General features: G+C 52.4%; 6 protein-coding genes across 30 annotated transcripts; 3 read left to right on the plus strand and 3 right to left on the minus strand.

The window, feature by feature from the left end:
• Window position 1: 1 nt before the first annotated feature.
• On the minus strand, window positions 2-7,459 carry socs2 (suppressor of cytokine signaling 2). 10 transcript variants are annotated; one of them, XM_088288581.1, is made up of 7 exons: window positions 5,661-6,240; window positions 4,659-5,569; window positions 4,230-4,365; window positions 3,631-3,810; window positions 3,004-3,072; window positions 726-892; window positions 2-642 (listed from the first exon to the last, which is right to left on the minus strand). In XM_088288581.1, the coding sequence occupies exons 5-7, from the start codon at window positions 3,042-3,044 to the stop codon at window positions 185-187; spliced, it is 666 nt and encodes a 221-aa protein (XP_088144707.1). In that variant the 5' UTR covers window positions 3,045-3,072; window positions 3,631-3,810; window positions 4,230-4,365; window positions 4,659-5,569; window positions 5,661-6,240; the 3' UTR covers window positions 2-184. The 10 variants fall into 10 exon arrangements, with proteins under 10 accessions (XP_088144707.1, XP_088144708.1, XP_088144706.1 ...); XM_088288582.1 differs by having other exon boundaries at window positions 2-70; window positions 168-642; window positions 4,659-6,240; XM_088288580.1 differs by having other exon boundaries at window positions 4,659-6,240.
• On the plus strand, window positions 2,416-6,963 carry ncaph2 (non-SMC condensin II complex, subunit H2). Of its 2 annotated transcripts, XM_088288572.1 has the most exons (19): window positions 2,418-2,595; window positions 2,972-3,081; window positions 3,152-3,253; window positions 3,863-3,924; window positions 3,990-4,074; window positions 4,146-4,202; window positions 4,323-4,402; window positions 4,493-4,617; window positions 4,704-4,807; window positions 4,887-4,943; window positions 5,020-5,083; window positions 5,163-5,264; window positions 5,336-5,380; window positions 5,460-5,618; window positions 5,691-5,750; window positions 5,813-5,853; window positions 5,914-6,015; window positions 6,081-6,230; window positions 6,289-6,963. In XM_088288572.1, the coding sequence occupies exons 2-19, from the start codon at window positions 2,974-2,976 to the stop codon at window positions 6,451-6,453; spliced, it is 1,668 nt and encodes a 555-aa protein (XP_088144698.1). In that variant the 5' UTR covers window positions 2,418-2,595; window positions 2,972-2,973; the 3' UTR covers window positions 6,454-6,963. The 2 variants fall into 2 exon arrangements, with proteins under 2 accessions (XP_088144697.1, XP_088144698.1); XM_088288571.1 differs by having other exon boundaries at window positions 2,416-2,595; window positions 4,146-4,402.
• sco2 (synthesis of cytochrome C oxidase 2) lies at window positions 7,032-9,659 on the minus strand. Its single transcript, XM_088288593.1, has 4 exons — window positions 8,908-9,659; window positions 7,760-8,292; window positions 7,685-7,692; window positions 7,032-7,627 (listed from the first exon to the last, which is right to left on the minus strand). Exons 2-4 carry the CDS (start codon window positions 8,289-8,291, stop codon window positions 7,388-7,390), a joined length of 780 nt encoding a protein of 259 aa, XP_088144719.1. The 5' UTR covers window position 8,292; window positions 8,908-9,659; the 3' UTR covers window positions 7,032-7,387.
• A 22-nt stretch (window positions 9,660-9,681) lies between these two features.
• On the plus strand, window positions 9,682-14,299 carry dclre1c (DNA cross-link repair 1C, PSO2 homolog (S. cerevisiae)). Of its 10 annotated transcripts, XM_088288566.1 has the most exons (15): window positions 9,780-10,332; window positions 10,404-10,455; window positions 10,627-10,711; window positions 11,313-11,372; window positions 11,444-11,499; window positions 11,568-11,669; window positions 11,778-11,850; window positions 12,035-12,175; window positions 12,376-12,477; window positions 12,552-12,688; window positions 12,755-12,809; window positions 13,131-13,219; window positions 13,299-13,396; window positions 13,502-13,588; window positions 13,652-14,299. In XM_088288566.1, the coding sequence occupies exons 1-15, from the start codon at window positions 10,224-10,226 to the stop codon at window positions 14,230-14,232; spliced, it is 1,827 nt and encodes a 608-aa protein (XP_088144692.1). In that variant the 5' UTR covers window positions 9,780-10,223; the 3' UTR covers window positions 14,233-14,299. The 10 variants fall into 10 exon arrangements, with proteins under 10 accessions (XP_088144687.1, XP_088144695.1, XP_088144696.1 ...); XM_088288561.1 differs by adding an exon at window positions 9,682-9,700 and having other exon boundaries at window positions 10,022-10,332; window positions 11,568-11,850; window positions 13,299-14,299; XM_088288564.1 differs by having other exon boundaries at window positions 9,758-10,332; window positions 13,299-14,299.
• Window positions 14,014-26,116, minus strand: cpm (carboxypeptidase M). Of its 6 annotated transcripts, XM_088288575.1 has the most exons (10): window positions 25,720-25,739; window positions 25,537-25,644; window positions 18,328-18,492; window positions 17,972-18,069; window positions 16,208-16,380; window positions 15,630-15,907; window positions 15,397-15,567; window positions 15,174-15,326; window positions 14,957-15,105; window positions 14,014-14,853 (listed from the first exon to the last, which is right to left on the minus strand). In XM_088288575.1, exons 3-10 carry the CDS (start codon window positions 18,488-18,490, stop codon window positions 14,641-14,643), a joined length of 1,398 nt encoding a protein of 465 aa, XP_088144701.1. In that variant the 5' UTR covers window positions 18,491-18,492; window positions 25,537-25,644; window positions 25,720-25,739; the 3' UTR covers window positions 14,014-14,640. The 6 variants fall into 6 exon arrangements, with proteins under 6 accessions (XP_088144701.1, XP_088144702.1, XP_088144699.1 ...); XM_088288576.1 differs by lacking the exon at window positions 25,537-25,644 and having other exon boundaries at window positions 25,720-26,116; XM_088288573.1 differs by lacking the exon at window positions 17,972-18,069 and having other exon boundaries at window positions 25,720-26,116.
• On the plus strand, window positions 19,241-24,189 carry LOC148341029 (protein NLRC3-like). Its single transcript, XM_088288548.1, is given in 7 exon segments — window positions 19,241-20,200; window positions 20,401-20,472; window positions 20,893-22,780; window positions 22,782-23,025; window positions 23,027-23,205; window positions 23,275-23,321; window positions 23,384-24,189. Coding segments are annotated over 7 exon segments (3,273 nt in total). The 5' UTR covers window positions 19,241-19,944; the 3' UTR covers window positions 23,971-24,189.
• Window positions 26,117-26,250: the final 134 nt, after the last annotated feature.

Genomic DNA, 26,250 nt, shown 5'->3' on the forward strand with positions numbered 1-26,250 from the left:
GGGGGGGGGGGGACGATCGCTGCTTGCGGCGTTCTTCCTGCTACTCCACCGCTTTTCAATTATTTTTTCCCTAGACAAGAAAAAAAAAAAAAAAGCAGCTTGAGAACCACCGGTTGAAGCCCCGGGAAGAAGCAGGAAAGCACCTTTCAGGATGAATGCAAACATGCCTTAAAGCAGCGCACCGCTACACGTTGTAGAAGTAGTCGGCCAGGTAGTCCTTGAGCCTGTTGGGCAGCGGCAGGTCGCCTAGGCGACGCGCGCTTCTGCTGATGGCCACGCGACTCAGGTGTTGCAGCGGTGGCACGGCCACGTAGGCGGGGCGGGTGAGGCGCAGCGGGACCGTCCCGTTGGGGGGCATGCCGGCCGCGGAGTCAGCGCTACGTGACAGCTGCACGTAATGCTCCACCAGGCGCACCACGCTGTCAAACTGTTGCAGTTTGTGCCTGACCGGGAGCGCTGAGTCCAACTTGAACTTGGCGCCGTCGTCGCGGATTCGCAGGTTGGTGGGACCCGCTGATGTCACGGCGGAGATGGTGAACAGGAAGTCCCTTTGAGAGCTGTCCCGCACCAAGAAGGTTCCCTCCGGTGCGTCCCGGAGGACATCTTTGGCCTCGTTGGCCGTCAGCGCGCCCCAGTACCAGCCTGAGCGCAAACACGGCAAGATCATGAGCTTTTAGTCAACTAGCGTGTGCACATGCGTCCGCGTTGGCGCGCTTGATCGGTACCTGCGTTCTTGAGCTCCTTCATGGCCAAGGCCACGCACCTCTGCTCGGGTTTTGCCGGGGGCTCGCTCCCGATGGTCTCGCACGACTGGCGGGTCATCGACCCACGCGTCCAACCGTCAGCATAGACCACCAGGACCAGAGCGCACCGGGATCGCGACCAGACTCCTCTGTGAACCAACACAACAAGTATTGGACGTAATATTTTTCAATCACTCGCTCTTTCTGATCTCATACATTGATATGAACTCAAAAAAAAAAAAAAAAAAAATACAACAACAACTAACCTGTACGTAAACTCTTAACGAGTCTGTTGTATGTAAACAACATCTGATTCTTGCAGTCAGTTAAGGGCTGCACAATTGGAAAGACGTGATATAGATGTCGACTATAGTGATATTGATATTATTGCGATATTTAACATCTCCGGAAATTACATATTGTATTATGTAATAAAAAAGCTAGATATATTTAGTTTTCATGTCGCAAAATAAGCAAGCTCGATGTGTTCCAAGCTAATCAATTTTAATTCCCCAGATAATGTTCAACAATTGCAGGTATTTGCAATTATCGCTACATAAATATTTTTTTAATATATTGTGCAGCCCTCCAGTCAATGCCAATCAAAATAATTACTTTTACACCCCAAGTAAAAAGCAACGCTGAGAAGTCATCCCGTCATTTTGACATGATTCTTTCCAGTGTATTTGAAGGGACACGTGATCGGTCCCTGGCCTGAATCCCGCCACGACATGGAAGGGGAGGGGGCGTGGCCATAATTGTCACTCAACTCCTTTGGTTTGTATAGATTTCCCCAAAACAAATGGATTCAATTGAACATGCAAGTTAATATCAGTTTCCTGATTAACAAAATACAAAAAAGTATTTTGCTAATTTCTTCGCTAATAACATACCGCGATCAATTGGCCATATTCATTCAATAGAATAATGACTCTTGATTCTTCACACGTCTTAACGTTGCTTTTGACTTCAGTTTGTTCCTGCTTGAATTGCATTTGATCATTTCATGAAACTGGATGCAATGAACATGAGCAAAAATGACTTGCTCAGTTTCAGAAGGGGTCACGTGCATACGCGTGGCCACCCCTCGGTTGTAGTCACCTCACTTCAACTCAAACTGTCCTGGCTACGCCCCCCATGCGGCCTGTTAGCTGTTAGCATGCTAAAGGCAAAACAGGCATTACAATCCAAATTGGCTGCTCACTGAGGTTCTCGTTTGGCTCCAAAAGTCGTCAGTGCGCGCGACCAACCGTCAACATTTGGTGTTCTCACTCATCTTGGCACGCGTCCTTTTATTCCACAATAGCTTCGTGCAACGCCATTTGGTCGTCTCGGTGCACCGACATGGTGCTCGCAAGCCGAACGCGACCACGACACCCAAAAGCGATTTGAACGCGACTAAAGCGAACAAAGGCGGCGCAGCTTCTCTTCCAGGAACTTTCCAGGAACGCGGTCACGTGATACTATTATGACCATCCATTCAAACGTGTCGAGTCGAGGAAACAAACCGAACAGAATTTGAGGAATGCATGCACGAAGAAATATGATAACCCAACTTTTAACGTTTTCCTCGCAAACGTCAACTGCGCGCAATGAAAACAAAAGTCCCCCCCCCCAAAAAGCAAAACAGCCAGGGGTAGCGCGAGTGCGCCGTTTCGCTGCTTTGCCAACCGCCAAGCAACGAAGAAGAACCTTGGATGAGCGTAATGTGAAGACTGACCAGCAGGCGGCAGTGCGTCCTCTTTTCAGCGCCTCCATCGGGCGTGAAGCGGAAGTGCTCGGAAAAACGAGTCAAAGAAGATTCGCCCGGGAAGTTTGACGTTTTGCCGATTTTTTTTTTTTACTGCATCTAGTAAGTTGGTCGTCCCCTTGATGATTTTATTTGGACAACTTTGATCATATTTCGTTGAAATAACCGTCCATGTCGTTTCTCCGAATGTCACCGATGATATAACACGCACTAGCAAAGCATCACGCACGCGCCAAATTATTATCTCGATGTACTTTCTGTTTGCATGCATCAAGCAGACTCAGTTCCTCGAGAATGAGCAATGCAGCGACTGTGTCGCTCACGATTTGGAGAAATGTTGTCCAAGTATATTCTTATGACCAGTCGTTTTTTTATGGTTTGATGCATGTCCTGAAATTGGGACTGCGTGTGTGTGTGTGTGTGTGTGTGTGTGTGTGTGTGTGTGTGTGTGTGTGTGTGTGTGTGTGTGTGCGTGCAGCCATGGAGTCCACCGAGAGCCGATTCGCTCACCTACTGCAGCCCATCAGGGAGCTCACCAAGAACTGGGACATGGACGTGGCGGCCGAGCTCAACGACTACCTGGAAGAGGTGGACAACGTTTTAACGCAAACAAGCAAACCGTTATGGCGTTGTGAGCGTGCGCATGCGTCTTTTGCAGCTGGATGAGATGTGCATCACGTTGGACGAAGGCAAAACCCAAATGAACTTTGCAGAGGCGGCGCTGCTCATCCAAGGTTCTGCCTGCATCTACAGCAAGAAGGTAAACTGACATTCGAAACGTCTCCAATGTCCATCTTGCAAAGTCCGGCCAGGCTCCTACATTTGTTCAGGTGGAGTGTTCTTGAATGAGAAAGCCCACCCAACATTCAGGAAAGAAATCCCAGCACACTGATCGAAGCTGTCAACGTCCAAATAATATTTCTTAACATCCATGCAACCATGTGGGATCTATACATTTTATTTATTTATTTTACAGATATACAACTTAAAAACATGCTGAAAAGTCCATAAACCGTGTCATTGTCTCCCCCTCACGATTGACGGGGCACCGCCTTCTCTTTGTCTCAAATTCTGGGCTAATCTCCAATCCAAAGTGATGCAACGCCACCACATTTCGTATTACAGCGGTTTACTGACCTGAATTTTCCAGACAAGTTGGGCGAGACCCTTTTCTACGCAATAAAGGCCTTCAACGGATAGCTTGGTCAGCGGTCGTCTAGGCTTGCATTGCAGTTGACCAATCGAAAGGTTCACAGCGGTCGTCGGCTCTCTCTCTTTGCAAGTCGGCCAGCCTCAGCGAAAGCAGGAGAGGGCCACCTGTGGGATGACAAAGCAAATGACCAATTATGTGACGATGATGTTGTTGCAGGTGGAGTTGCTGCACAATCTGGTCTTCCAAACGTTGGACTACATCCGAGACAGGAAGAACAAGTAAGGAACGCATCGAGTCCACCTTGCAACTTGCTGTCATTTGACATTTTTTTTTTGGTTGCCAGACAAATGAAAGAGGCAGCGGCGCGTGATGACAAAGGTGACAACGCAGCGGTGCACCGGGATGAGGATGAGGATGACGACGACGACGTAAGAAAAAGGAAGTGCACCACATGGACGTCAACAGCCGGACTTAAGTTTCTTTCTTGTCATGGTTGCAGTTTTACGAACTGGACATTGAAACTTTCGACGGGGTGGACAGGCCAGAAGTCAGCGTGGTCAGATTAGTTTTTTTCCTCACTCACCTGAATGAGATTCACACAGAAAGGCAACTGGGGACAAATGGCGTTTGCCTGAGCTGTCAGTCAAAGCGTCTGCCGCCGTTCTTGTCATTGCAGCCGGTGACGGTGGTTCCTCTGCCGCCAGCGTCGCTGATTCCTCCTGAAAGCCGAGACAAGCGCAAGTTTCCTCTCATCAGGTGGGCCGGCGAGTGTCCGAACACCACAGCGGGTGGCCTTCAGGTCTTTACGTGCGTGCACGTGTGTGTGTGTGTGTGTGTGTGTGTCAGTGCCAAAGGCGAGGTGGTGTGCAGCCAAAAGGACTTCCGCATCAATATTTTCCTGCCGGGCCTTCAGGACTTGATCCATCTGACGCTGCCCACCACCAGCAGCACCACGCCTCTCCAGGACGCTGGTAACACACACACACACGTGCACACACGTGCACGTACATACCCTTTGATGTTTCTCCATCCCATGTGCGTGCCGACTCCGCGATAGGCGGTCATGAAAAGACGGCAGACGTCTCTGGGCGGAGCTTCCTCTCTGCTGACGGCGCCATGGAAGTGGAACAGGAAGTAGACGAGCACATCGAGAGGCAGCAGGTTGGCGCGCGTGCATCCGAGTGACTGCGTGCGCGCACTGCGTGCGTGCGTTTCATTCCGTGTGTTGTGTTACGTGCAGGCTCCACGTCGAGAACAACGACCGGTTGTCCCCGTGGACGCGGCGGCGCCCCCTGCTGTATGGCGACCAAACTCTTGCCGTCGCCTCCTTTTCGCCGCTCGCTTGCGATGACGTTGTCCACTTTCTGTTTCAGCGCAACATGTGGGAACTTCACGACTCGTACGCCACGCTGGAGGCCGACAAACCTTTCCGTTCAGGTATGCCTTGAAAGTGTGTGTTTTCGTGTCACATGGTCAAGGGCGTAGGTGGACTTGACCGGTCCTCTGGTGGCTGCAGGAAAGACCTACAAGGTTCCACCCGGTCTGGACGACAAAGGCAAGAGGAAATGGCAGGCTGCGCCGACCCTGCACGACTTCAGGACCTGGTTCAAACAAACATGTCAGAGTCGCTCGCTGGCGCCGTTTGCCTTGGCCACACGTCAACACGTTGCCTTGTTATCTTTCTTGCAGATGATCCTCCAGAACACAAGCTCAGAAAGGGACCCACCTGCTTCGGTACCGTTCACACACCAACATGTGCGCTTCACTTGGAGTCGCGTCAAATTCTAATTGGGGGGCCTTGCCTTGACGATAGACCTCAACTACATTTATCGGAGGAGCCTCAAAAGCAAGCTGCACAACCTCAAGAGAACAAACCGGAAAGCATTTGGAGTTTGCGCTCTGGATGAGGACCTGCGGAGGCTTCTGGAGCCGGAGGATGGAAAGACACAAGAAAGGCACCAGGATGAATTCAGTTAGCGCAAACACACACGCACGCACGCACGCACGCTCAAACCTGAGCATCAAGTGTGTGGTTTGTCGACAGATGAAGACGACGACGAGGACCAGGAAGTGTTTGAGGCAGGCGGCGACGACGTGTCTCCAGGTGAGTTCAGATGATTGACGGACGGATTCCTGACTTGATGAGTTGCAAACGTCGGTTTGCAGAAGCTGAGCTGACTTACGAGGAGCTGGTCAAGCTGCGAGTGGTACGTGATGACATCACGCGTCACACGAAGGCAGAGTGTAACAAGCGGGTGCGCCTTTAGGAGCAGATGGCGAGGAACTGTCGAGACTACGCGCAGCAGACGGCGTTGTCCCAGCGTGTCCAAGAGTGGGAGGACCAGCTGCGCCCCAAGCTCCTCCGGCAGGTAATGGGCCGCCATCGTCTTCGCCAGCGCCTCCTCTCCTCTCCTGATGCCGTCTTCGCTCTCAGGAGGCGCAGCCGGCGTTCGACATCCACCGATACGGCGACAGGATTGTGATGGCGTTGCACGGCGTGGGCCAGCGCCGCGCCTTCTCGTCCATCGTGCGCGGCTTGGACAGTGCTGAAGCCTGCAAGTTCCTGCTGGCGTCTCTGCATCTGGTAAGTGGGACGCCGCGACGCGACCGCGACGCCGCCGTGACGCGCGTGCGTGTTTCAGGCCAACGAGCGCACGGTGGCCATCGACCGCACGGCGGCTCTGGAGGAGAGCGTGGACTCGATGGGCTTGACGCTCCTCAGTGAGGTTCGCGCCGTCGACAGGTTTGAAAAGCCGCCGGCTCTTCCTCCTCCGACGGACGACGACGAGCTCCTGCCTGCGTCATGAAAATGTGTCGTCAATGCAATTTATTGAGCAATCCCAAAAGGTATTGGACGGATCCATCCATTTTTAACCTAAGCCTCCTCGGTGATTCTTTGGGATATCATTTCACGTGTTGTGCACGTGAGCATCACTTTTGTCCATCCTCACCTTCTACAGTGTCGTATCTGCGAGTTTTGATTGCGTGTGGCTTTTTGAGCTCCGATGAGCTATTAGGGACACATGATTAGCAACCGTAGCTTATCAGCACCAATGTTTGTCGTTTTGAAAAATTCTGACGGCTGATAAGACATCAATTTGAAGGTGTTGACTTTCTAAGATGCTGCTGACCTTTTGTTTTTGTTTGAAATGAAAACAAATGTCAAACAATGTTCCAAACTTGATTTGCTGTCAAAAACGAGTCGCTCAATCTTTTTAGGACAATTTTTAAACATGTCTTGTCTTAGAGTGAAGGGGAAAAAACTTTAGAATTTTATGAACCTGAACAGTTGTCAAATAAACGTATGCTTAAAGACATTTGGATGCCAAAGTTTTCATTATTTTCAAATCCAGAACAACTGTATTGACTCAGGAGCCAGAGAGGATTTGGAGAAAAAAAACTCGTTTACTTCATTAGCCACACTTACAACAAAGAATCTCCGCTCTCGCAACATCTGTCGGTACATCAAAAACTCACGCACATGTGCTTGCTGAATAACATAACAACTGCACGCCATTTTGGATCCGTGAAATATTTTGCACTCAATAAACTACTGACAAATCTCTTGAAAAGTTTTTTTTTTTTTTTTTTTTTAATTCTATTCATGTCTCGTTGTGAAACATGATTGCTTTCCATTCAACTTTTCTCACGAGAAATGGTTCCAAAATGCCCCCTCTTACTTGACCATGGCGATTTAGAGGCGGCGGCGGCGGCGGCAGGCCTAAAGGAGCAACAACGCCGTCACCAGCGTTGCAGTTCGCCGTGCTCGGCCATGTGTCGGCGGACGCTTTGCACGATGTGATCCTTGTCCTTGAGCCGGTTGTAGTAGTCGACCAAGAGTCCGTCGGGGCCCAGCAAGTAGATGAGGATCGAGTGGTCCACCAGGTAGTCGCCGTCCTGGTCCGGTGGGCCGCGGCTGGCGTACACGCGGTAGTCGCGGCCCGCCTCCTGCACTTCCTCCGATGTGCCCGTCAGGCCCACCTGCCAGTTAAAAAAAAAAGAGGAATGACAACGCATCAGATTCATGGAGCGCTGGACACAAAGTGCTCACGATGGATCCCTTCCATCCCCCATGGAAGCATCCAGTTTTGAAAAGTTTGCAAGTAGACCTACCAGGGTGAAAGTCTTTGACGTAGCGGGCCAGCGCGTCCACGCGGTCGCGCTCGGGGTCGACGGTGATGAAGAGCGGCTGCACGGGCGGCAGCTCGGCGTCGGCGTCCAGCTCGGCCACAGCGGCGCTCATCTTGTCAAGTTCGTCGGGGCAGATGTCGGGACAGCGCGTGAAGCCGAAGTAAAGCAGAACCCAGTGGCCCAGGAAGTCGCGCTTGGTGCGGCGCCGCCCGCCGTGGTCCACCAGACTGAAGTCGCCCCGGCCCAGCGCTGTCCGCCGCAGCTGCTCGGCGCGCGCCCGCCGCTCTTCCCGCCGCTTCTCGGCGTCCACCCACGCCCACGCCGCCAGCAGCCCGCCGCCCAGCAGCAGCGTCACCACCGTGCGCGTCCTCATTTTCAGCTTGAGCGACGATCGCTCGCCATGAGATAAGAGGCGGGCGGGTGGCAGCAGAATCGGATGAAGTTTGCGCAAAGTCTTCCTCAGCCGCAAACCTCCACGGAGATCCACCGCAAGGCTCCGGAGAGCGCACAGCATCCTGAACACAAGGCAGTCACAAATATGTCATCTCAAGAAATCTTTTCATCATTACAACTGAAGCTTCCTGAAATCAAAGAATTAAACTAGCCCGTTAGCGGTTATTCAACAACTATTTTCAGAATTATTTAGAGACCTTATGTACTGTACCTTAAAATTGCACAACCTAATTTCAATCTCTCTACAGTATTCTCCGATGAAAGGAGACAGACTATAATCTGTAAATTGGCAGATAAAAATAATCAGAGATGGACGTAAACTTGAGTTCCCATTTGGGAATCAGGGTACGGAAATTAAAATGCTTTCTTAAACAAAATAAAAGAACAGAAAAATATCAAGATGAACCAATTATTGAAATAATCGTTATTGTAATCACAATAAATTTGAACTATCAACATTTTAATATGTAAATAATGTAAACAAAAAAAATTCAAAACCCATGCATAGATGACAGATTACATGCAACAGAAAAAAAGATTCGACTACAAAAATCAAGTACTTTCTTTCTGGAGCCTCGAATGCAGAAAAAAGTAACACGAATTCTCTGAGCGAACAATTTCGTCTCCTCTCGGTTTAGCGTTCGACGTTACCGGCTTGAAAGAAATTCAAAACTTACTTGGGGGCACTTCCACGTGCGGCCACCTGCACAAAAACAAGAATAAGAAACAAAAAAAGACGACGAAAACGCCAAAGAAAAGCACACTCTCATTGACTGCCGCCAGACATTAGCAAAGTGCGTTTACCAGCTGATGCTGATTCTTCTTCGCGTCTGCTTCTTCTTCTTCTTCGCGTAAAATGGCTGCGGTTAGCCGCCAGCCCTAATCCAAGTTAGCGCTACCTACAGGACTGGAATGCTTCGTATTTTTTGGCTTGATTTAACAATTTAATAATCCAGGATACGACCAAAATTGTTGGCGTCCGTCGATTAAGACCTTTCAAAGTGCCTCGCAAACTAGAAAACGACTTTTCTTTTCCGCCCCATTCACACACTGTCGCCTTTTGATGGCGTCACTCAAAAAGTTGAGCGCACTTAAGTTTAACTGTCCTCACTGCACGACCACATGGGCAACACACAACACTCAAAGATAGTTGAATCAAAACTAAGCTTTCGGAAGCTGCCAGGATTTTACACATCGCTCCTCCACCTCCCTCGAAGGCGCCGCAAATGCGGAAACGGAAAACATTGGGAATCGTTGCGAATCACCACTGCCGGGGTCGCTGCAGGCGTGCGTGTGCGTGTGCGTGCGCCATGCAACAGGCCGGCGAGCAGTGCAGGCAGAGAGTCAGAGTCAGAGAGTCAGAGTCACCCGAGATCGGCACCAGCACGCCCTGCGACCCTCCGCAACATAATCGCGGTGTTGATGACGACACGCCACTGCCGTCTTGTGGTGCAAACCAAAACTGCATTTGTGCGTAAACAGCCCCATACTCGTAATGTGATACGTTTTGTTGAGTCATCAACTTATTGAACTTTTCTCCATAACCTTTGGGGGGTTTAATGATGCTTGCTTATTTGTACAAAGATCAACTTCGGTGCTTAGACAATTTGCGTTACTTTCTTCTATTCTTCGGAAGAGGGAGCGGGGAAGAAAAGCGTCTGTAAAGATGACGTCAGTGGGCACCGAAATGTTTTTGTTTCTGCGCTGCTGAAAATGTTCAAAATGTGCCATTTTCCATTGGTCAGTGATTGTTTTCCATTCGACTGATGTGATACTATGCAACCAATCCAGGAAAGACGGCTCGCCCGCGACCTTCGTGCGTCTCACAAAATGGGAGGAAGATGAGAAAATAAAGATGAAAAAAAAGAAGCGTGAACGCAACACACGAGGGCAGTCGTGACAAGCACAAGAAGCCACGGCCGTTGGAGACAGAAAAGCATGTTGTCAACATCAACAACAATTTGATTCTTTTCACGAGCGCGTTGATGCAAACATGAGCTCGTTTGCGGGTCGAATGAAGGAATATCCGAACATTTCTCTGGATCGCTTCGATCACGAGAACTTGCACGCTCGCGCCTACTTCCTGTCGCACTGTCACAAAGGTGAGCTAGGCTAAGCTAAGATAAGCTAGCCTGGGCGACCGAAATGTTCCGTTCTTTTTCTTCGCCATTAGATCACATGAGAGGGATTAAAGCACCCAAACTGAAGAGAAGACTGCGCTCCAGGTGATTCGAGTGACACGATCGGTCCAGAAATGATGCTGAGGTGGTGACGCAGAAGCAATCGAGTCGAGCAACTTGACGATTTCTTTTGCAGCCAGCAAAGTCATCATCAGTCGAACACGTGAAGCTCTTGTGCTTTTTTTTTTTTTGCTGACTTGCTGTGATGTTTTTCAGCCGTCGAGTCAAACTTTACTGCTCACTGGTGACCAAAGAACTTCTGCTGAGCAGCCGCAAGCATCTCTTCTGGGAGCAATTCATTGTGAGAAGACTTTTGGACTTGATTCAAGTGGATCGGGACGGACTGAGCACTGCTTCAAATAGCAAACCTGCACTCCCAACGTTGGCTTGACTCGTTTCAACGAGGGCTGCTCGATTTGATATCAATACATCAAAAAATGCGAATCACGAATATTTAGACAATCCAAAAATCTTCTCATTAAAAAAGGTGCAAATGTCTAACTATGAACATGGTTTCCTTGTAAAAAGCAAAAAAAGTGCCTTGGAGTTTCTTGCTATGCACTTAAAATTGCCATAGAACTCTTATAACATTTTAATAAACTATTTTAATGACACGCTCAAATTTTGAACTCAAAATGCGATCAGACAGTCAAATCAGTCCAGTCAATATATATTATATATCCTGTCTATTTTTTAACAATGATGCCAATTTTGTAATCGTTGAGTTGAATTTCAATTTGTGCAGTCCTGGTTTGAGCAAAAGTCAGATTAGTTTTCCTAAGATGAGCACATTTCACAAACAACCCTTTTTGTTTCACCTTTTTCCCATTTGGCGCTGTCGCGTTTTCTCACTTGTCACGTTGCACGACGGCGCTCCACGTGTTTCTGTTTTGTTGCTTCAGGTTCCTTTGGAGCTGGAGAGTCCCACTCAGATTTCGCTGGCGGACGAGGCATCAGGAGAGGTGAGCTGCGGCGTTGAGGCGACCGACGCGTTTGCAAACCTTTGAACGATGTCGAATGTTGTCCCGTGCAGAGCGAGGAGCTCGTGGTGACGCTGCTCCCCGCCGGACACTGTCCCGGCTCCGTCATGTAAGTGCGGCCGCAAAAACGTCACACTTGAAACTCGCCCGTGACGACGACGACGACGATGCCTTCAGGTTCCTGTTCGAAGGTTGCCGTGGAAACGTGTTGTACACGGGAGATTTCAGACTGGCCCTGGGGGACGCCGCCAGGATGGAACACTTGCACTCGGGCAGCGGGTGCGTCGCCGCCATCCTCCGCTTCCTTTTCTTCTTTCTTGTTGTCATCTGCGCGCTCATCTTCTTCTTCCACTTGCTGCTGTCGCGTGATTGCCGTTGGCGGCGCAGGGTGAAGGACATCCAAAGCGTGTACGTGGACTCCACCTTCTTCGACCCACGCTTCTATCAGATTCCTTCGCGAGTAAGCACACTCGTCGAAACGAATCTCAGCTTCGTTTATTTGGCTTCATACAAAGTACAAAAAATCGGATCGAGAGCGAAAAGGGAAAAGAAAAAAAAAAAGTTGCGGATTTTCCACGTGAACACGTCAGCATGAGATTTGGCCGAAACGTGAGCGTCGTCCATGATCACGTGTGCGTGCGCAGGAGGCGTGCGTCGGCGCCATCTTGCGTCTGGCGGCCGACTGGATCGCCCGCAGCGACCTCCACGTGGTTTGGCTCAACTGCAAGGCGGCCTACGGCTACGAGTACTTGTTCACCAGGCTGGGCCAAGAGTTCAACACGCGGGTAAACGCGCACCTCAAAGACACGCGCAACACACAGCTTGATGCAAAGATTCTCTCAAGGGCACACGCCGCAACATCCAACGCCATTGACACGCCTCAAAGATGAGCCAAACAAAGACAGAGCCTCAAAGACACATTTTAGTGTTTTGTTTCAAAGACACCTCAAACAAAGACAATGGGCCGCCATCTTGCCGCCCTCAGGTACATGTCAACAACTTGCTGATGTTCCGGAGGATGCCGGAGATCCTGAGCTACGTGACCACCGAGCGCCGCACGCAAATTCATGCCTGCAGACACCCGAAGGTGACGGCGCGGCGGCGGCGGCGCAATGACACGCGCCCCTCAAAGACGTGCGGCTGAACCCTTTTTGGGTGCAGAGCGAGCAGCATTTCCACGGCCGCTGGCTGCCGTGCGGCCGCCAGTCTGGCGACGGCGCCGACCTGCGCGTGCTCAGCATCAAGCCGTCCACCATGTGGTTCGGGGAGAGGACGCACAAGACCGCCGTGGTCATCAAGTAACGCCCGCACGACCTTCGCCGTCGGCCGGGACGCGCCGCTCATCCCTTCTTTCATGTTTGCAGGTCGGGAAGCGACGCCTTCCGAGCGTGTTTCAGCTTCCACTCGTCCTACTGCGAGGTCGGCCCGCTTCCGTCGCCGAAGACGTCCGGCCCGTTGGAATTTGTCTCCTTTGACTTTGAATTTCTCAATTCCAAATTTGGAGTTTTAGGAATTGGGATTTTCTGGATGGAAATTTCAGAGTTTTCATTTTCCTCTGATTTTGCTGCTCGGGCAAAATGAATCCGAGCGCCATCGATCAAAAATTTGGGGGGGGGGGTCGACGTCTGCTTTAAAATTTAGAATTTCATTTGCCTAATTCCAATTCAAAAGTTCCGTAAGCTTGAATTTATCATAGCATGGATGAATGACATTCATGAGTTGAATTTCAAACGCTTTCAGGTCAAAGACTTCCTGTCCTACCTGCAGCCCGTGCAGGTTTTCCCCAACGTGGTCCCGATCGGGCGCACTCTCGCCGAGGTCACGCGCATGTGAGTGGGCCGCCGGCGCCGGCGAAACTCAGCAACTCGTCCGATGTTAAAAGTCACCCGTGTGAAAATGTTCCGGCAGGCTCCAGACCACGTGCAGGAAACGAGCGCGCGACGACTCGGCTTACGAACCGCTGGGTGTGCTCAAACGCCGCCACGCCACACCGACGCCTCCTCGCGGTGAGACGCGCACGCCACAAAGACGCTTCGACTCCGAGACGCGGGCCACGAACACGAGTGCTTCCAAAGACGCCACTTCCTTCACACTTGTCTTTGTCCCGTCAGATTCGGAGGGCGACGATGACCTCTTTGATAGCCCCGCGGCGGCCCCGCCAAAAAAGAAGCCGCCGCCACGTCGGCACGTCCCCGACGGTGCGTCCTCCTTTCCGCTCCTTTTTGCATGCGTGTGCTTATCGCGTCCGGCTGTTGTGACAGAGCACAGAGCGCACGCCACAGCGCCCCCCGTCTCTGGGGAGGACGCGCTGCGGCCCGTCACAAGTGACCCCAACAACGCGGCGTGCAACAACAACTTCATCGACTGCACCGAGTCCAACGACGACGACGACGACGACGACGACGAGCAAAGCGAGGAGGACGAAAACGAGACCAAATGGCACGACCAAACGGGAAGTGCCGCGGGCCGGCCACCCAAATGGGACGACTTCTTCACCGTGGAGCCGCTCCCCGACAGCCAGAACAGCCTCAAGGGCCATCCCGAGCCCTGCTCCTCCCCTAGCCCCGCCCCCTCCGGCCAGACGCAAGAAGCGTTGAGCGAGCGAGCCGACGACGATGACGTCGATGACGACGATGACGACTTCTCCCTCTCGCTGTCCGCCTCGACGTCCAATCATTCCTCGCAGAACCGCGACGCTCCGTCGGAAGCGGACGAGCCGCTGACGGCCTCGTCCGACTTTGACGTTCCGTGCACGCCCGACTCCAAGAGGCCGACGCCCGAGCAACTGAAGCGCCTCTACAGGAAGTTGGCCAACGGGGACGACCTTTGCTGTCCTGACTGAAACCAAAAGACCGTTTCTTGCCTTTGTGTCAAAGAATAAAGTTTTTGGTATTTTTTCCAAAATCACACGGAACGTGTCACAGAAATGCAACAAAGACGCGTGCGTCAACAACAAGACGCCGCACACTCCGGCTGAACAGAAACTAAATGTCAGCAAGTCTCAAAACAAAGACGCGAGAGTCCCATCAAAGTCATTCCTCCGAGACACGCCACACACACACACCTCAAAGACACATCTCCGACACGCGCCAAGCCACATTAACCTCAAAGACACGGCAAAAATGCAGCAGCGTGAAAGGTAACGAATTCTCAGCCTGGTTTTTGCTGTGCCGCCCTGACGTGTTCCTGTGGAAAAATTTTGCACCGCCGTCACTCTCGCCAAAACAAAAAGGCGCTTTAGTCTCGCACGTCAGTTGATCAGGCTGCGGCAAGCGAGCGCCATCCCTAGCGTGGCCAGCGAGTCTTTGAGTGACAAGCAAGACCGCGCGGATGAGAACGTGGGGTCGCCCGTTGCCGCGGTGATGCGATGCAAGAGGAAGTCGTGCGTCAGGGCCGAGTTTCGCTCTGGACCGTAAGGCACGAAAAAAGTTTGTGTCACCACCTCGTGGCCGGGATATGTCACCTAAGAAGAGGGGAAAAAAACAAAACAAAACGTTGAGCTACACAAAGTGTGTGTGGCAGTGCGTGTGTGTGTGTGTGCGTGCGTGTGTGCGTGCACGCTTAACAGTGAAAGTGTAGTTGCCCGGCAGTAGCAGTCTGTAGTATTCTCCATGTTTGTCCGTTGTGAAGGGACACACGTTGCGGCGACCGGTCACCTCCACCACGGCGTTGCGCAGCGCCACCCCTGACCCATCCAGCACGCGCCCTTTGACCCCTGAACCCACACACAGCTGTGGAAGGTGATGCTTGGCGCGACGGACGCATGCGTGTGCGCACGCTTACCCAAGTGGACTTGGCGGATGAACGCCAGCAGACTCTTCCTGTTGTCCGCCCACAAGGAAGCAAGTTGCCCGGCGGGGGGGAACTTGCAGCACGACACCTCAAGCGTCACCTCCAGGCAGCGAGCCCACACGTAGTTGTAGTCCTGCATGCCGCCTGCGCGGCCACACGCACGTCAGCGGAGGCCTTATTATGGGATGGCGGCGAGTGACAGTCGGACGCTGACCCGTGAGCGGGTACCACCGGTAGCCGTTGGTGATGCCCTCCTGAAAGGGTCCCTGGTCTCCACAGCGCCCCCCCTGGTGCATGCTGGCGTGGTTGTGCGAGTACACCTTGGCCAGGTGGACAAAGACGTCGTCGTCGGGCGTCAAGCTCGCCTGACCCGCCAGCTCGCCACCTGAACACGCTTCAAACGCGTGAGTTGCGCGCCAACGTGCGCGCCAACGCGCACGCTCTCACCGCCATTGCCGTTGTCGTACGCGTAGCTGGCCACCAGGGCGCCGCCGTGCAGGTTGGCCGAGAGGACGAACGTCTCCGTCTTCAACCAGCCCATGACGGCCCGGACCTGCCCCGACATCACGTCACATGCGCTCAAAAAGTGACGACATCTCACGTGCGCACGCCGGCTGACCTCGGCCTCTCTGCCGCCGGCGTCGACGTCGACGTCGTGCTGCCCCCGCAGGTCAGCAAAGACATCGGGGAAGTTCCTGTTCAGGTCCACGCCGTTCCGGTTGAACCTGACGCGCACGTTCACAAAGTCATGTTAGGACGACTTCAAATGTCGCACAACAAACACATCATGAGAAAGACGTTTGATTTGGAGCATGTTTCCTGTTTATTTTTCTGTCCACAGTCGCGCATCACAAAACACGCACACACACAAACTCTCGGTCACGAGTGCGTGTGGTGGAACAAATTAGTTAAATTGGGGGGGGGGTTGTTTTGATGTCAAGAATGACCCCGCCATCATCATGCGTGACGAAGAGAAGGGCGGCGGAAACAGCAAAAGGAAACTTCAACTTCAGTCTTGCGCCTACCTTCCTCGGCTGAGGTAGCAGTCGGTGTCGGCCCGGTCAAAACCGTCCGGGTTCATGGTGGGCAGGAAGTGGACGCGCGTGCTGGTGAGGATCTGTGTGGCCCAGCTCTGGTTGCCGCGGTAACCACGCAGCAAGTCGGCCACTAACTGAAGAAGCAGCTCGCGGCCCAGAACCTTCGCACGCACACAAAATAAAAAGGTCTCGCACTTATGCCGCCTCGCGGCCATCCGGCCCGTTGCCACGGTGACGCTTTAACACAGTCCCGGGCAAACTGCGGCCTGGGGGCCACATGTGGCCCGTTAAACCTTGAAAACATGAACCCAGTTCATGTTTGATTTCCTTTGTAATTCTGACGTGTCGCCACTAGGAGGCGCACTCTAAGCCCGATATTTTGTCGTAAGGCTTTTGTTCATTTTCATTTCAAATTCAAACATGTTTTTGTCATACACTTAATGTCATTGTTTCTGCATTGAGGTGAGGTGAACAAAACATTCCATCCATCTGCTCCAAGTCCGGCCCCTCTGTCAAATTTTAGAACCCATTGTGGCCCGCCAATCAAAAGGTTTGCCCAGCCCTGCTCCAACACAACACACGTGACGCCGTTTGTGACCTCACAGTGGTGTGTGCGCGCGCGTGTGTCCACTCATGTTTCCATTAGTCCTACCTGAGCTGTCGGCTGGCCCCGCCCCTTTTGTTTTTCAGCCAATCAACGCAGGCAAAAGGAGCTGGCCATACAGACTGAAACATGACCAACCTCCTCAGAGACCGAAACAATCTCGTAAAGCGACCATTGAACGACTCTCGTGCCGTCAATCAACCAGCCTGACAAGTGTCCTGAGTGTGTGCGTGTGTTTGTGTAGATAGCGTGTGTGTTTCCCGTGGGTTTGTCTGTGCATGTGTGACTTGAGTATATGGAGGCCGTGTAATATAGTGCATGTGTTTATATCAGTGTGTGCATGTTCGTACAGTGTGTGTGTGTGTTACTGTGGCGAGGGTGTACGTAGCCAAATTGTATCTCAAGTAGCATGGAGATTGTGAGCGCATAAAGTGCACGTGTGCTGGTCAATGATGAACGCCCCAAAAAATGTTTGCGATATTTGTGATGTTGCAGACAAAACAAGCGCCACATTTTTGTGGAGTGTCGTGACAAAACAGGAAGTTGGCGACCATTTAGCGCTCGAGGGCGCTGGCAGCTATCGGGTCGGTCAAAACATTTCAGAACAATTGGCGCCTCGGAAGTGGAAAAAAGATCAAATCCAATAAGGAAATGCGCAAGCGGCGCCAAACAAACACGCTTCATGACACAGCGATGGCCGCCATCTTGGTCAGGTATTCACGAGGGGCCGCTAAACTTCATCATTGGTTGACTCCTGGTTACCATGGTAACCACTCACTTGCCACATCGCAACCCCGACACTTTGAACTCGTCCACATTCCTGCCGTTAATGTGCACACGTTGGTTCTGAGCTGGCACACGCCACTGACCCGATTCATTTGCTCTACGTTGCGTGCGTTCAACCATGACGTGACCATTTCGGGACATTTGCGCAGTTGCGTGTAGTTGCCATGGTAACCAGACAATGCGTCTCGTCAGTGCGGGTGTTCATTAAGTAAGTGCGTCCGTGGGGGTCACTCTTGACTCTGACACACACACACGCAGTGACAGGCTTTTGTTGATCTCTCGAGTCTCCTTTTAGAGTTTAGACCAACTTCCTGTCTGCAGGGAGGGACCCTCCGAGTGTGTGTGCGTGCGTGTTTCCTCACCTCATTTCCATGCATGTTCGCCACATACTTGAATTCAGGGATGCCAACAGTGTGACGGTGGGGGCTCAGACCTAAAGCCAACACCCACAGCTGTTGACCTGACACACATCGACACACACACATGAGCAGACACACGGACCAACAAACAATCACAGCGACACAAATGCGCACGCATATGCTCACACTCTAATCTGAGTTAATCTTTTGTTTCCATTGACTGTGTGTGTGAGATTGGCCAGATTAGGACGTGTTGGATTAGGTTATTTTGAGTTTACGGACAGGTTACAAAGTCGGTGTCTCGGTCGTCATGGTAACGTGCGGCCACCGAAACTTGCCCTACGCGCGTGCAAGCGTACCTGCGACTGAGCGTCCGATGCTGTACAGGTGCGCGATGTCCGGGTTGGAGGCGTTGACCCGCCGCAGGTAACTCTCCATCTCCTGGTTGCTATGGTAACGAAAGTCCAGCATGATGGCGCTGGGGACGAAGACAAGGTGGAGGAAGAGGCGGACTTCTGACATGCCTGCGCAGCAAGAAATGAAGCGATTTCAACTCTCAATGATCGTCTGCGCACGCTTTCCTCTCGTCTAAAGGCGTCAACACACAACACGCTTCCCGCGATCAAGCGAGCCCCTCCCACGGGGCAAAGTTACACCCCGCCCGCCCGATGACAAGTAAGCGGTGCTTTGGCGCCACCTGCAGGTAACTGCCAACGCTACAAGTAGCAGCGAGTGCTGGTGGAAAATGTGAAAAGCACATTTCAACTTTTATTCAAACAAAGTAAGCGAGAATGTCAAATTAAAATCAAGAATTTTCCAAGTCGCCGGCGTACGAGGACGGCAAAATCCGGCGCTTCGGTTTGCGTCATCGGCGAAGAGCGCGAGCCGTTTGGAGTTTGCTCATTTGTGAAAGTGGCGTGTGGAACGCAAGCCAGCTTTGCACTTTTTTCATTGGACAATTTCACGAGTCACAAGAATTAGAAGACCATTTTGGAATGAACTGAACAACGGTGCACATTAGAACATTTCGCTAATTCCATTTTCAGGAATTATTGACGCATCCGTTATTTGATTGAAAACAAATAATTTTTCTGGCGTCTCCGATTGGATTTTGAGCGCACTTTGTTTGTTTACCTCAAACGAGTCAAGTTGACGGCAACGACGTCGCATCTTCGTCAGAGCGAGAGCACATCCTCTGGGGGGGCGCTAGCGGGACGGCACCTTCTCGCGAGGCTTTGTGCCGACGTGTCTGACCTCAGGTTGCCATGGCGACGTGACGACCACTTTGGCTCGACGATGTTCGGAAGACGCCGAGACGAGACGAGAACGTCGAGCCGACGCCACTTTTCTGTCTTTCGCGTGCGGTTTAAAAAGAGTTACCGAGCGCGTCGGTCGAAGGTGCAAGTTAAGTCGGTATCAAGTCGCTCAGTTATTTAGTTAAGTGTCATCATCAATCCGTCAGTTAGTTATTGGGTTGGTGGTTTGATTCGTTATTAACTTATTTCGTGAGTTAGACGGCGGGTTCGTTCGTCTGTCATTTGCTCGGCCAGTTACAAGGAAGTAGATTTAACTTGGTTGTCGTGTCAACAAAATCGTCGTCAAGCCTCGAGCATCAGGAAGTCGTCGTCGCCGTGCCGATGTTTGCACTGCAGAAAAAAAAAAAAAAAAAAGAGACTTTGGCCTCCACTGGCATCTTATCGCAAAACGTCGCCGCCTTAAAGCGCTCGATTGGACGCTCCGGTTTTGATGTCGCTTCTGTCCAATGAAAAGACAACCAGCCCGAACGTTGACCCCGAGTTGTGCTTTCCGGGAAACGTGCGTCACGTCAGCCAAATGACTTTACGACTCGGAGCTCTCGTAAAAGTAGTCGCGATGAGGTGCGCTATCAACGATGGCCACGCCCACCTGCTTCGCGGGGGGCGGACGTCTGACGGGGAGCGAGGTCATCGTCGGCACGGCGACTTTGTGCCGGAACGATGGCGCTCGATGCCGAGAGCAAAGAGCTGCTGTGGGAAACGCTCATCGACGTGAGCCAAGTCGACTTCAAGGCCTTCAAATTCCATCTGCACCTGCCCAAGAGCGCGGACGAAAACGCCGACCAGGTGGACATCGTCCTGGAGCTGGAGAAGAAGCACGGCAACAACGCTGTGGAGGAGGCCATCAACATTCTGGAGAAGATCAAAAATTACAACCTGGCCAACCAGCTGCGCGACCACATGCGGCAAATTAAAGGTGAGGTCAACCGCATTCCAGAAAACAGGTTACCCGATTACTGAGAAAGTCGTGTTCAGTTTGTCCAACCTTCTTTCTGGATCGGCCCACCGGGGGAGGGCAGAATTCTCGTCCCGCCGTGGAAGACAAGTGCACTTTGGTGTTTGTGTTCTTTGAGTCTTGAAGAAAATTCCGCATTTGCGAATGTTTGTCATCTGCAGATGGCGCTCACGAGCGTGGACGGAGCAACGCGGTGCTGAGGAGGAAGAAGGCGGGCGTCTTGCGGAGAACAAGTGAGGAGAGCTCAGCTGAAGTTTTACACCCGTGAGACGCCAAAGCGCCGTCGGCAAAATTGGAACGGAAGAAAGCCGACGTCGACATTTTACAAGCGCCGCCGTTCTACTTGCGCGCGAAGGTTGTCGTTGGCGAATGACGCCTGTTCTGCGTAACGACCGCTTCATCTTCGGTGGGCGCCGGTCGCGTCCTTTAAACCTTTGCACACTATCGCGACCCATCGTTACGGTGCCAATCACACGACAGACATTACGAATGAAATTGGAATGGGACCGGCAGCATCGGGAAAGATTGCCGTTGATTTTGCGTCCAACGTTTCCATCGAGCGCCGAATAACAACACCAAACGGCGATCTGGCATCTCACTCGTCGGCGCTCGCAAGTATTGCCCAGTCCTTTTATTTTGTGGTGTTCCTTCAGGTACCGTCTTCTCAGTGGACAACGACTTGATGGCCAAATTCAAGCGCGCGCTGCAAGACAACCTGCAAAGTAGCTACATCAACGCCCCAGAAGGCAAAAGCAAGCGAAGCGAGCAGCCGCGACTGGCGGACGTCTACACGGATCTCTACGTCACGTACGGCGCCGACGTGGTCCCCAACAAGGAGCACGAGGTGCTTCAGATGGAGATGTGCGGCGTGGCCAAGAAGTCCATCCAACCGTGCGACATCTTCAAAAGCGCCAGCGGGAAGCCGCGGCCGATCCGCACGCTGCTCACCATTGGCTTCGCGGGGATCGGAAAAACCTTCCTGGTGCGCAAGTTCCTGCTGGACTGGGCCAGCAGGAAAAGCAACAAGGACGTGCACTTCATATTTGCCTTCACCTTCCGCGAGTTGAACTTGGACAAAGGGAAAAAGTATTCGTTGGCGAAGCTGGTGCGCCACTCCATCTGGGAGAGCAAGCCCATGAGCGAGGAGATGCTGAACGTCATCTTCATCCGGCTGCAAGCGTCCGGCAAGCGCGACTACGAAAGCAGCAGCATCAAGATCGTGTTTGTGCTGGACGGCCTGGACGAGTCCCGCCTCAAACTCGACCTGAGCGACGCGACCAAGGTGGACCTGGACGTGACCGAAGCCTACCCGCTGGAAGTGCTCCTGGCGCACCTCATCAAGAGGAACCTGCTGCCCTGCGCCCGCGTTTGGATCACCACGCGGCCGGCGGCGGCCGGCGACATCCCGCCCGACCTCGTCGACAGCAGAACCGAGGTGAAGGGATTTAGCGAGCGCCAGAGGCTGGACTACTTCGAGAAGAGGTTCCCGGATCAGGAGCACGTCATTCAGCACATCCAGAAATCTCGCACCATCTTCATCATGTGCCACATGCCCATCTTCTGCTGGCTCACCGCCACCGTTCTTCAGGATTATTTGGACACGGGAAAGGAGGGAGAACTGCCCAAAACCCTGACCGAGATGTACACCGAGTTCCTGTTTTATCACCTCGACAGGTCGGAGGAGCGACTGAGCAAAAAGAGCCTCAAGCACGTCAAAGCGCTGGCAAAGCTGGCGTTTGGCCACCTGATGACGAAGCGCCAGATCTTCTACGAGAACGAGCTGAAGGAAAGCGGCTTCGATTACTTCCGGGCCGCCAAACACACGGGAATGTTCACCGAGGTCTTCAAAGAGGTCCGCCCGCTCAAGAAAAACCAAGCCAGCAAGATGTTTCAGTTCATCCACCTGACCATCCAGGAGTACCTGGCCGCCCTGTACGTGATGATGAGCTTCTTCCAGGACAACAAAAACGTACTCGCCGATCCCCAGTTGTCTCTGGAAGCTCTTCTGACGCTTTGCAAGAAGAAGCCAATGGCACGGCTCCATGAGATGGCCATCCACAAAGCCTCCAAGAGCGACGGAAACCTGGACTTGTTCCTCAGGTTCCTGTTGGGCCTTTCCTTGCGGTGCAACCAGAACCTCCTGGGTGAACTGCTGAAGGCGCCCAAGGACGCGGGACACAGCAACTCCCAAACGGTGGAGTTGATCAAGAACACGATCGAGCGGAACTCTCCGGACAAAAACATCAACTTGTTCTACTGCCTGAGCGAGCTGAAGGACGACTCCCTGCTGGAGCAGATCCAACGATACCTCGGTTCGGGACGCTTGTCCTCGGACAGCCTGCCTCCGGGCACGTGGTCGGCCCTGGTCTTCTTCTTACTGACTTCGGACCAAGCCATGAATCGCTTCGAGCTGAAGCGATACTCCGCATCGGTGGTGGGGCTCATGATGCTGCTGCCGGTGGTCAAGGCGTCGCAAAAATCGTTGTAGGTGGCCCGCCTAAAGTACGCAGCCATGCGTAGCTCGCAGTCACGTTCGCTTCGGGCTCGTCTTCTCCAGGCTGAACGACTGCAACCTGAACAAGAGCGCCTTTCAGATGCTGGCGTCCGTCCTCAGCTCACCATCCAACCTGAGAGATCTGGATCTCAGCGACAACGACTTGCGCGACGACGGCGTGGCGATTCTGTCGGCCGGACTGGCAAAGCCTCACTGCGTCTTGCGAGTCCTCAGGTAAGGAACAAAAAGTCACTTCCAGCGGAACCGTCCTGTCCTGACTTCATCTCCTTTGTCCAAGGCTGTCGGGCTGCATGATCACGGCGCCCGGATGCGTTTCATTGGCCGAGGCTCTCAAGTGCAACCCCGACCATCTTCAAGAGCTGGACCTGAGCTACAATGACCCGGGAGAGGAAGGAAAGCGGGTGCTGACGGAGGTGCAAATGGATCCGAGCTCCAGTCTGGAGACGGTCGAGTAAGATCCGCCTCCCGCACAGCGTCGATGTTTCGTTTGTGTCGGCGACGACCATGTCTTTTTCTTCAGCCTGGACTACTGCGGCAGAGAACGTCTGATTCCCGGCATGAAGAAATGTGAGTGATTTCACCGGCCGATGACTTGCCACTTTAAAGATGAGCCGTGCGGTCTCGTTCAGATCTGTGTAGGCCCACGTTGGACGTCAACACGGTTCACGAGTGCCTTCGACTGTCGCACCGGCGGCAGAAGGTGACGGTGGGGCACGACGAGCAGCGGTACCCTCCCGACCCGCAGAGGTTCACTTGCTGGCGTCAGGTTCTTTGCGACAAGGGACTGAGCGGACGCTGCTACTGGGAGGTGGACTTGGAGGGGAAGGTCTACGTTGCCGCCACGTACGAGGGAATCCGCCGCTTCGGGGAGAGTGACGACGTGTGTCTGGGAGCCACGGAAGCCTCGTGGGCGCTGGTGCACCACGACGACGGCACCTACTCGGCGCGCCACCAGGGCAGGGCGCTCGACTTGGAAGCTCGCCCCTCTCCGGAGTCCGCAAAGGTTGGCGTGTTTCTGGATCATCTCCACGGCACGCTGTCCTTCTACAACGTGACTTCGGAGGGGCCGACGCTCCTCCACACGTTCCACGCCGACTTCGAGCAGCCACTTTATCCGGCCTTCGGATTCGGCTTCGATAACGGATTCGATGGCTTTGGGGATTTTGTGTCCATCGGCGGGGAAGGAGAAGGCGAGGCCCTATTTACGCGCTTCTGAGGCCACCGGCCACAACGGCTCCTGCAATGACCACTTTGGGCAGCAGAGGGTGCACTTGGCCTTCTCACGGCACAGCACTCAACTTTGAAGGCTGACGTCCAAATGTGCCGTGGTTTTTATTTGTCTTTTTTTAGATTCGACTTTTTCATCCGAACGTGCTCGAGTCGCTGCTGATTTTTTGGGATTTAGGACCACTTGAAATAAATGCTTTGCTTCACTTTCAAACGTTTTTTTATTTCAGGTTGCGCAAAATCAATTATTTATGGGTCAAAAGGGACGCGGACGTTGACTTCAATTTTTAAAGTTGTTAATTTTGCGGTTAAATGTGAAGCCCGACTCATCAATCATCCGTCATGTTGAACAAAGCGCGTGAGCATTCGCGTTGCCGTTCGTGAGCACATTAAACATCCGTTAGCACCGCCCACTGAGTTATTTGGGCCGCGTCATTGGCCGCCTTGCGGGAGCTCCAATTAGGAAGACGGACGAGCAAAAGCCAACCAAGCGACGCGGCCGCTTCGGTGACATCAATCAGCCGAGAGAATCCTCAAAACGACTCCTCCCATCACAGCCAAACGCAAAGACACACGCGCGCGCACACGCACACGCACACGCACACGCCTGCACCATTTTCACGGTCATGTGTCATTAATTGTCTTGAGGAGACGAACAGAAAACTTTTTCTTTGGCTTTCCGCCTCATTCAACTTGTTTCGTTTGCTTCTTGCTCGTTTATCTTTCCGCCACGTTGGCCGCGGCTCAAAGAATGACGTCACAATTAGGATTCGTCTTCGATCGGTGCGCCGGTGCGGGCGGGACCGAGGACAGGAAGTGACCTCGGCGAGCGGGGCTCGACGAGCTTGACTTTGGAAACGTTACCGACGAGACGGACGTTGCCACGGCGACAGTCAGAGAGGAGTCGAGCGCAATGTGGAATTTGTTCGGGTAAAGGGCAAACTTTAATTTCAGTCTCGATAAAGACGCTCACACTCCAACACAAAGAATACCAACTGGGTTGTTCTATCCTCATCCTTCCTGTCTAATCAGTCGGCCAGACTCCTTGCGGTGTGTGTGTCTTAGTCACACACACACACCAACGATTCTTTTTAAGACACCAAGAAGAGCCATCACAGCGACACTTCAGGCGGGGAAGTCTGCTAGCGATAGCATTAGCGTCTTGTGCGCAGCAAAGTGATGCTGAGTCAAGTTCGACTTGCAGCGAACCCCGAGCAACGCACGCACGCACGCAGCTCAGCGCCCTTTCAGTCACTAGTCAACAATTTCAATTTGCAGAAATATTTGACTCCCTCGGACCAGATTCTCTCCCTAATCTCATTTTCTACTCAAAGGCTGTGCTGATCTCCAATCCCAAATGACGCCATCTGGTGGCCAAACTTCCTCCCTGGACCAAAAATACTTTGTTTGCACTGGTGAGGGCAGCTCTCTAATCTCGTTGCACACTTGAGTACAATGACAATAAAAGGATTTGGGATTTCTGAACCGCTGCGTTAAGACGAGCTGTCATTTAGAATCTGACAAATATGAACGAGTGAATCCCACATACACGAACCTTATTTGCAGTGCTGCATCGTGACGCTGTTGCCATGGTAACCAGCCACACCGCACGGATAGGAAAATGCCACTTTTTCACTCCTGCATCTTTCTTAAGATGTGTTATCTGGAATGTATTTTTGAACGCTCAAAGTCTGTCCAGATGGCCATTCTCATATACTAGAAATACTCAAATACTCACGCTTCCCTTCTGGGGCTTCATCTTCCTCATCGTCGTCGTCGTCGTCTCCAGCAAGGATCTGAGCGAGTCACGGAGGAGCACGACGCAATGAGAGGCTGTCAGGAAAACAAGGAAGAGGCTGAGCCGACAAACGTTGGCGGGAAGGCGCCGATGGCATTTAGCCTGCTAGCGTGTGGCCGAATAACTCCAAGCTGACAAGCGGCGGGCCTCCCGCATCGAGTCCGTTCGCAAAAACGGCAGCCTGTTTGCAAAACACACAAAGTCAACAAATTCAACTTTACGGCGAGAAATGCGTTTGGTGTGGGCTCAGAAAACTAAAGTCCCGTCGGCTTGCCGAGGAAAATGCGGTGAGCGGCAAAGGCGCAACCGTTCATCAACAACTAAACCATTAGCAAATTCATTGATCGTCACTTTTAATAATCCTCCAAATACATTTCATTTCAAATCCTCCCAAATTGTCAATATCGCCCAATTTTTGGATTCCTCCATGAAAGCAGGCTGATGATTTTTGTGTTGAAGCAAGCAAGAGCA

The sequence above is a fragment of the Idiotropiscis lumnitzeri genome, chromosome 2, assembly GCF_059441095.1.
Source record: "Idiotropiscis lumnitzeri isolate Australia: NSW breed Sydney's pygmy pipehorse chromosome 2, RoL_Ilum_1.0, whole genome shotgun sequence".
NCBI classification, from domain to species: domain Eukaryota; kingdom Metazoa; phylum Chordata; class Actinopteri; order Syngnathiformes; family Syngnathidae; genus Idiotropiscis; species Idiotropiscis lumnitzeri.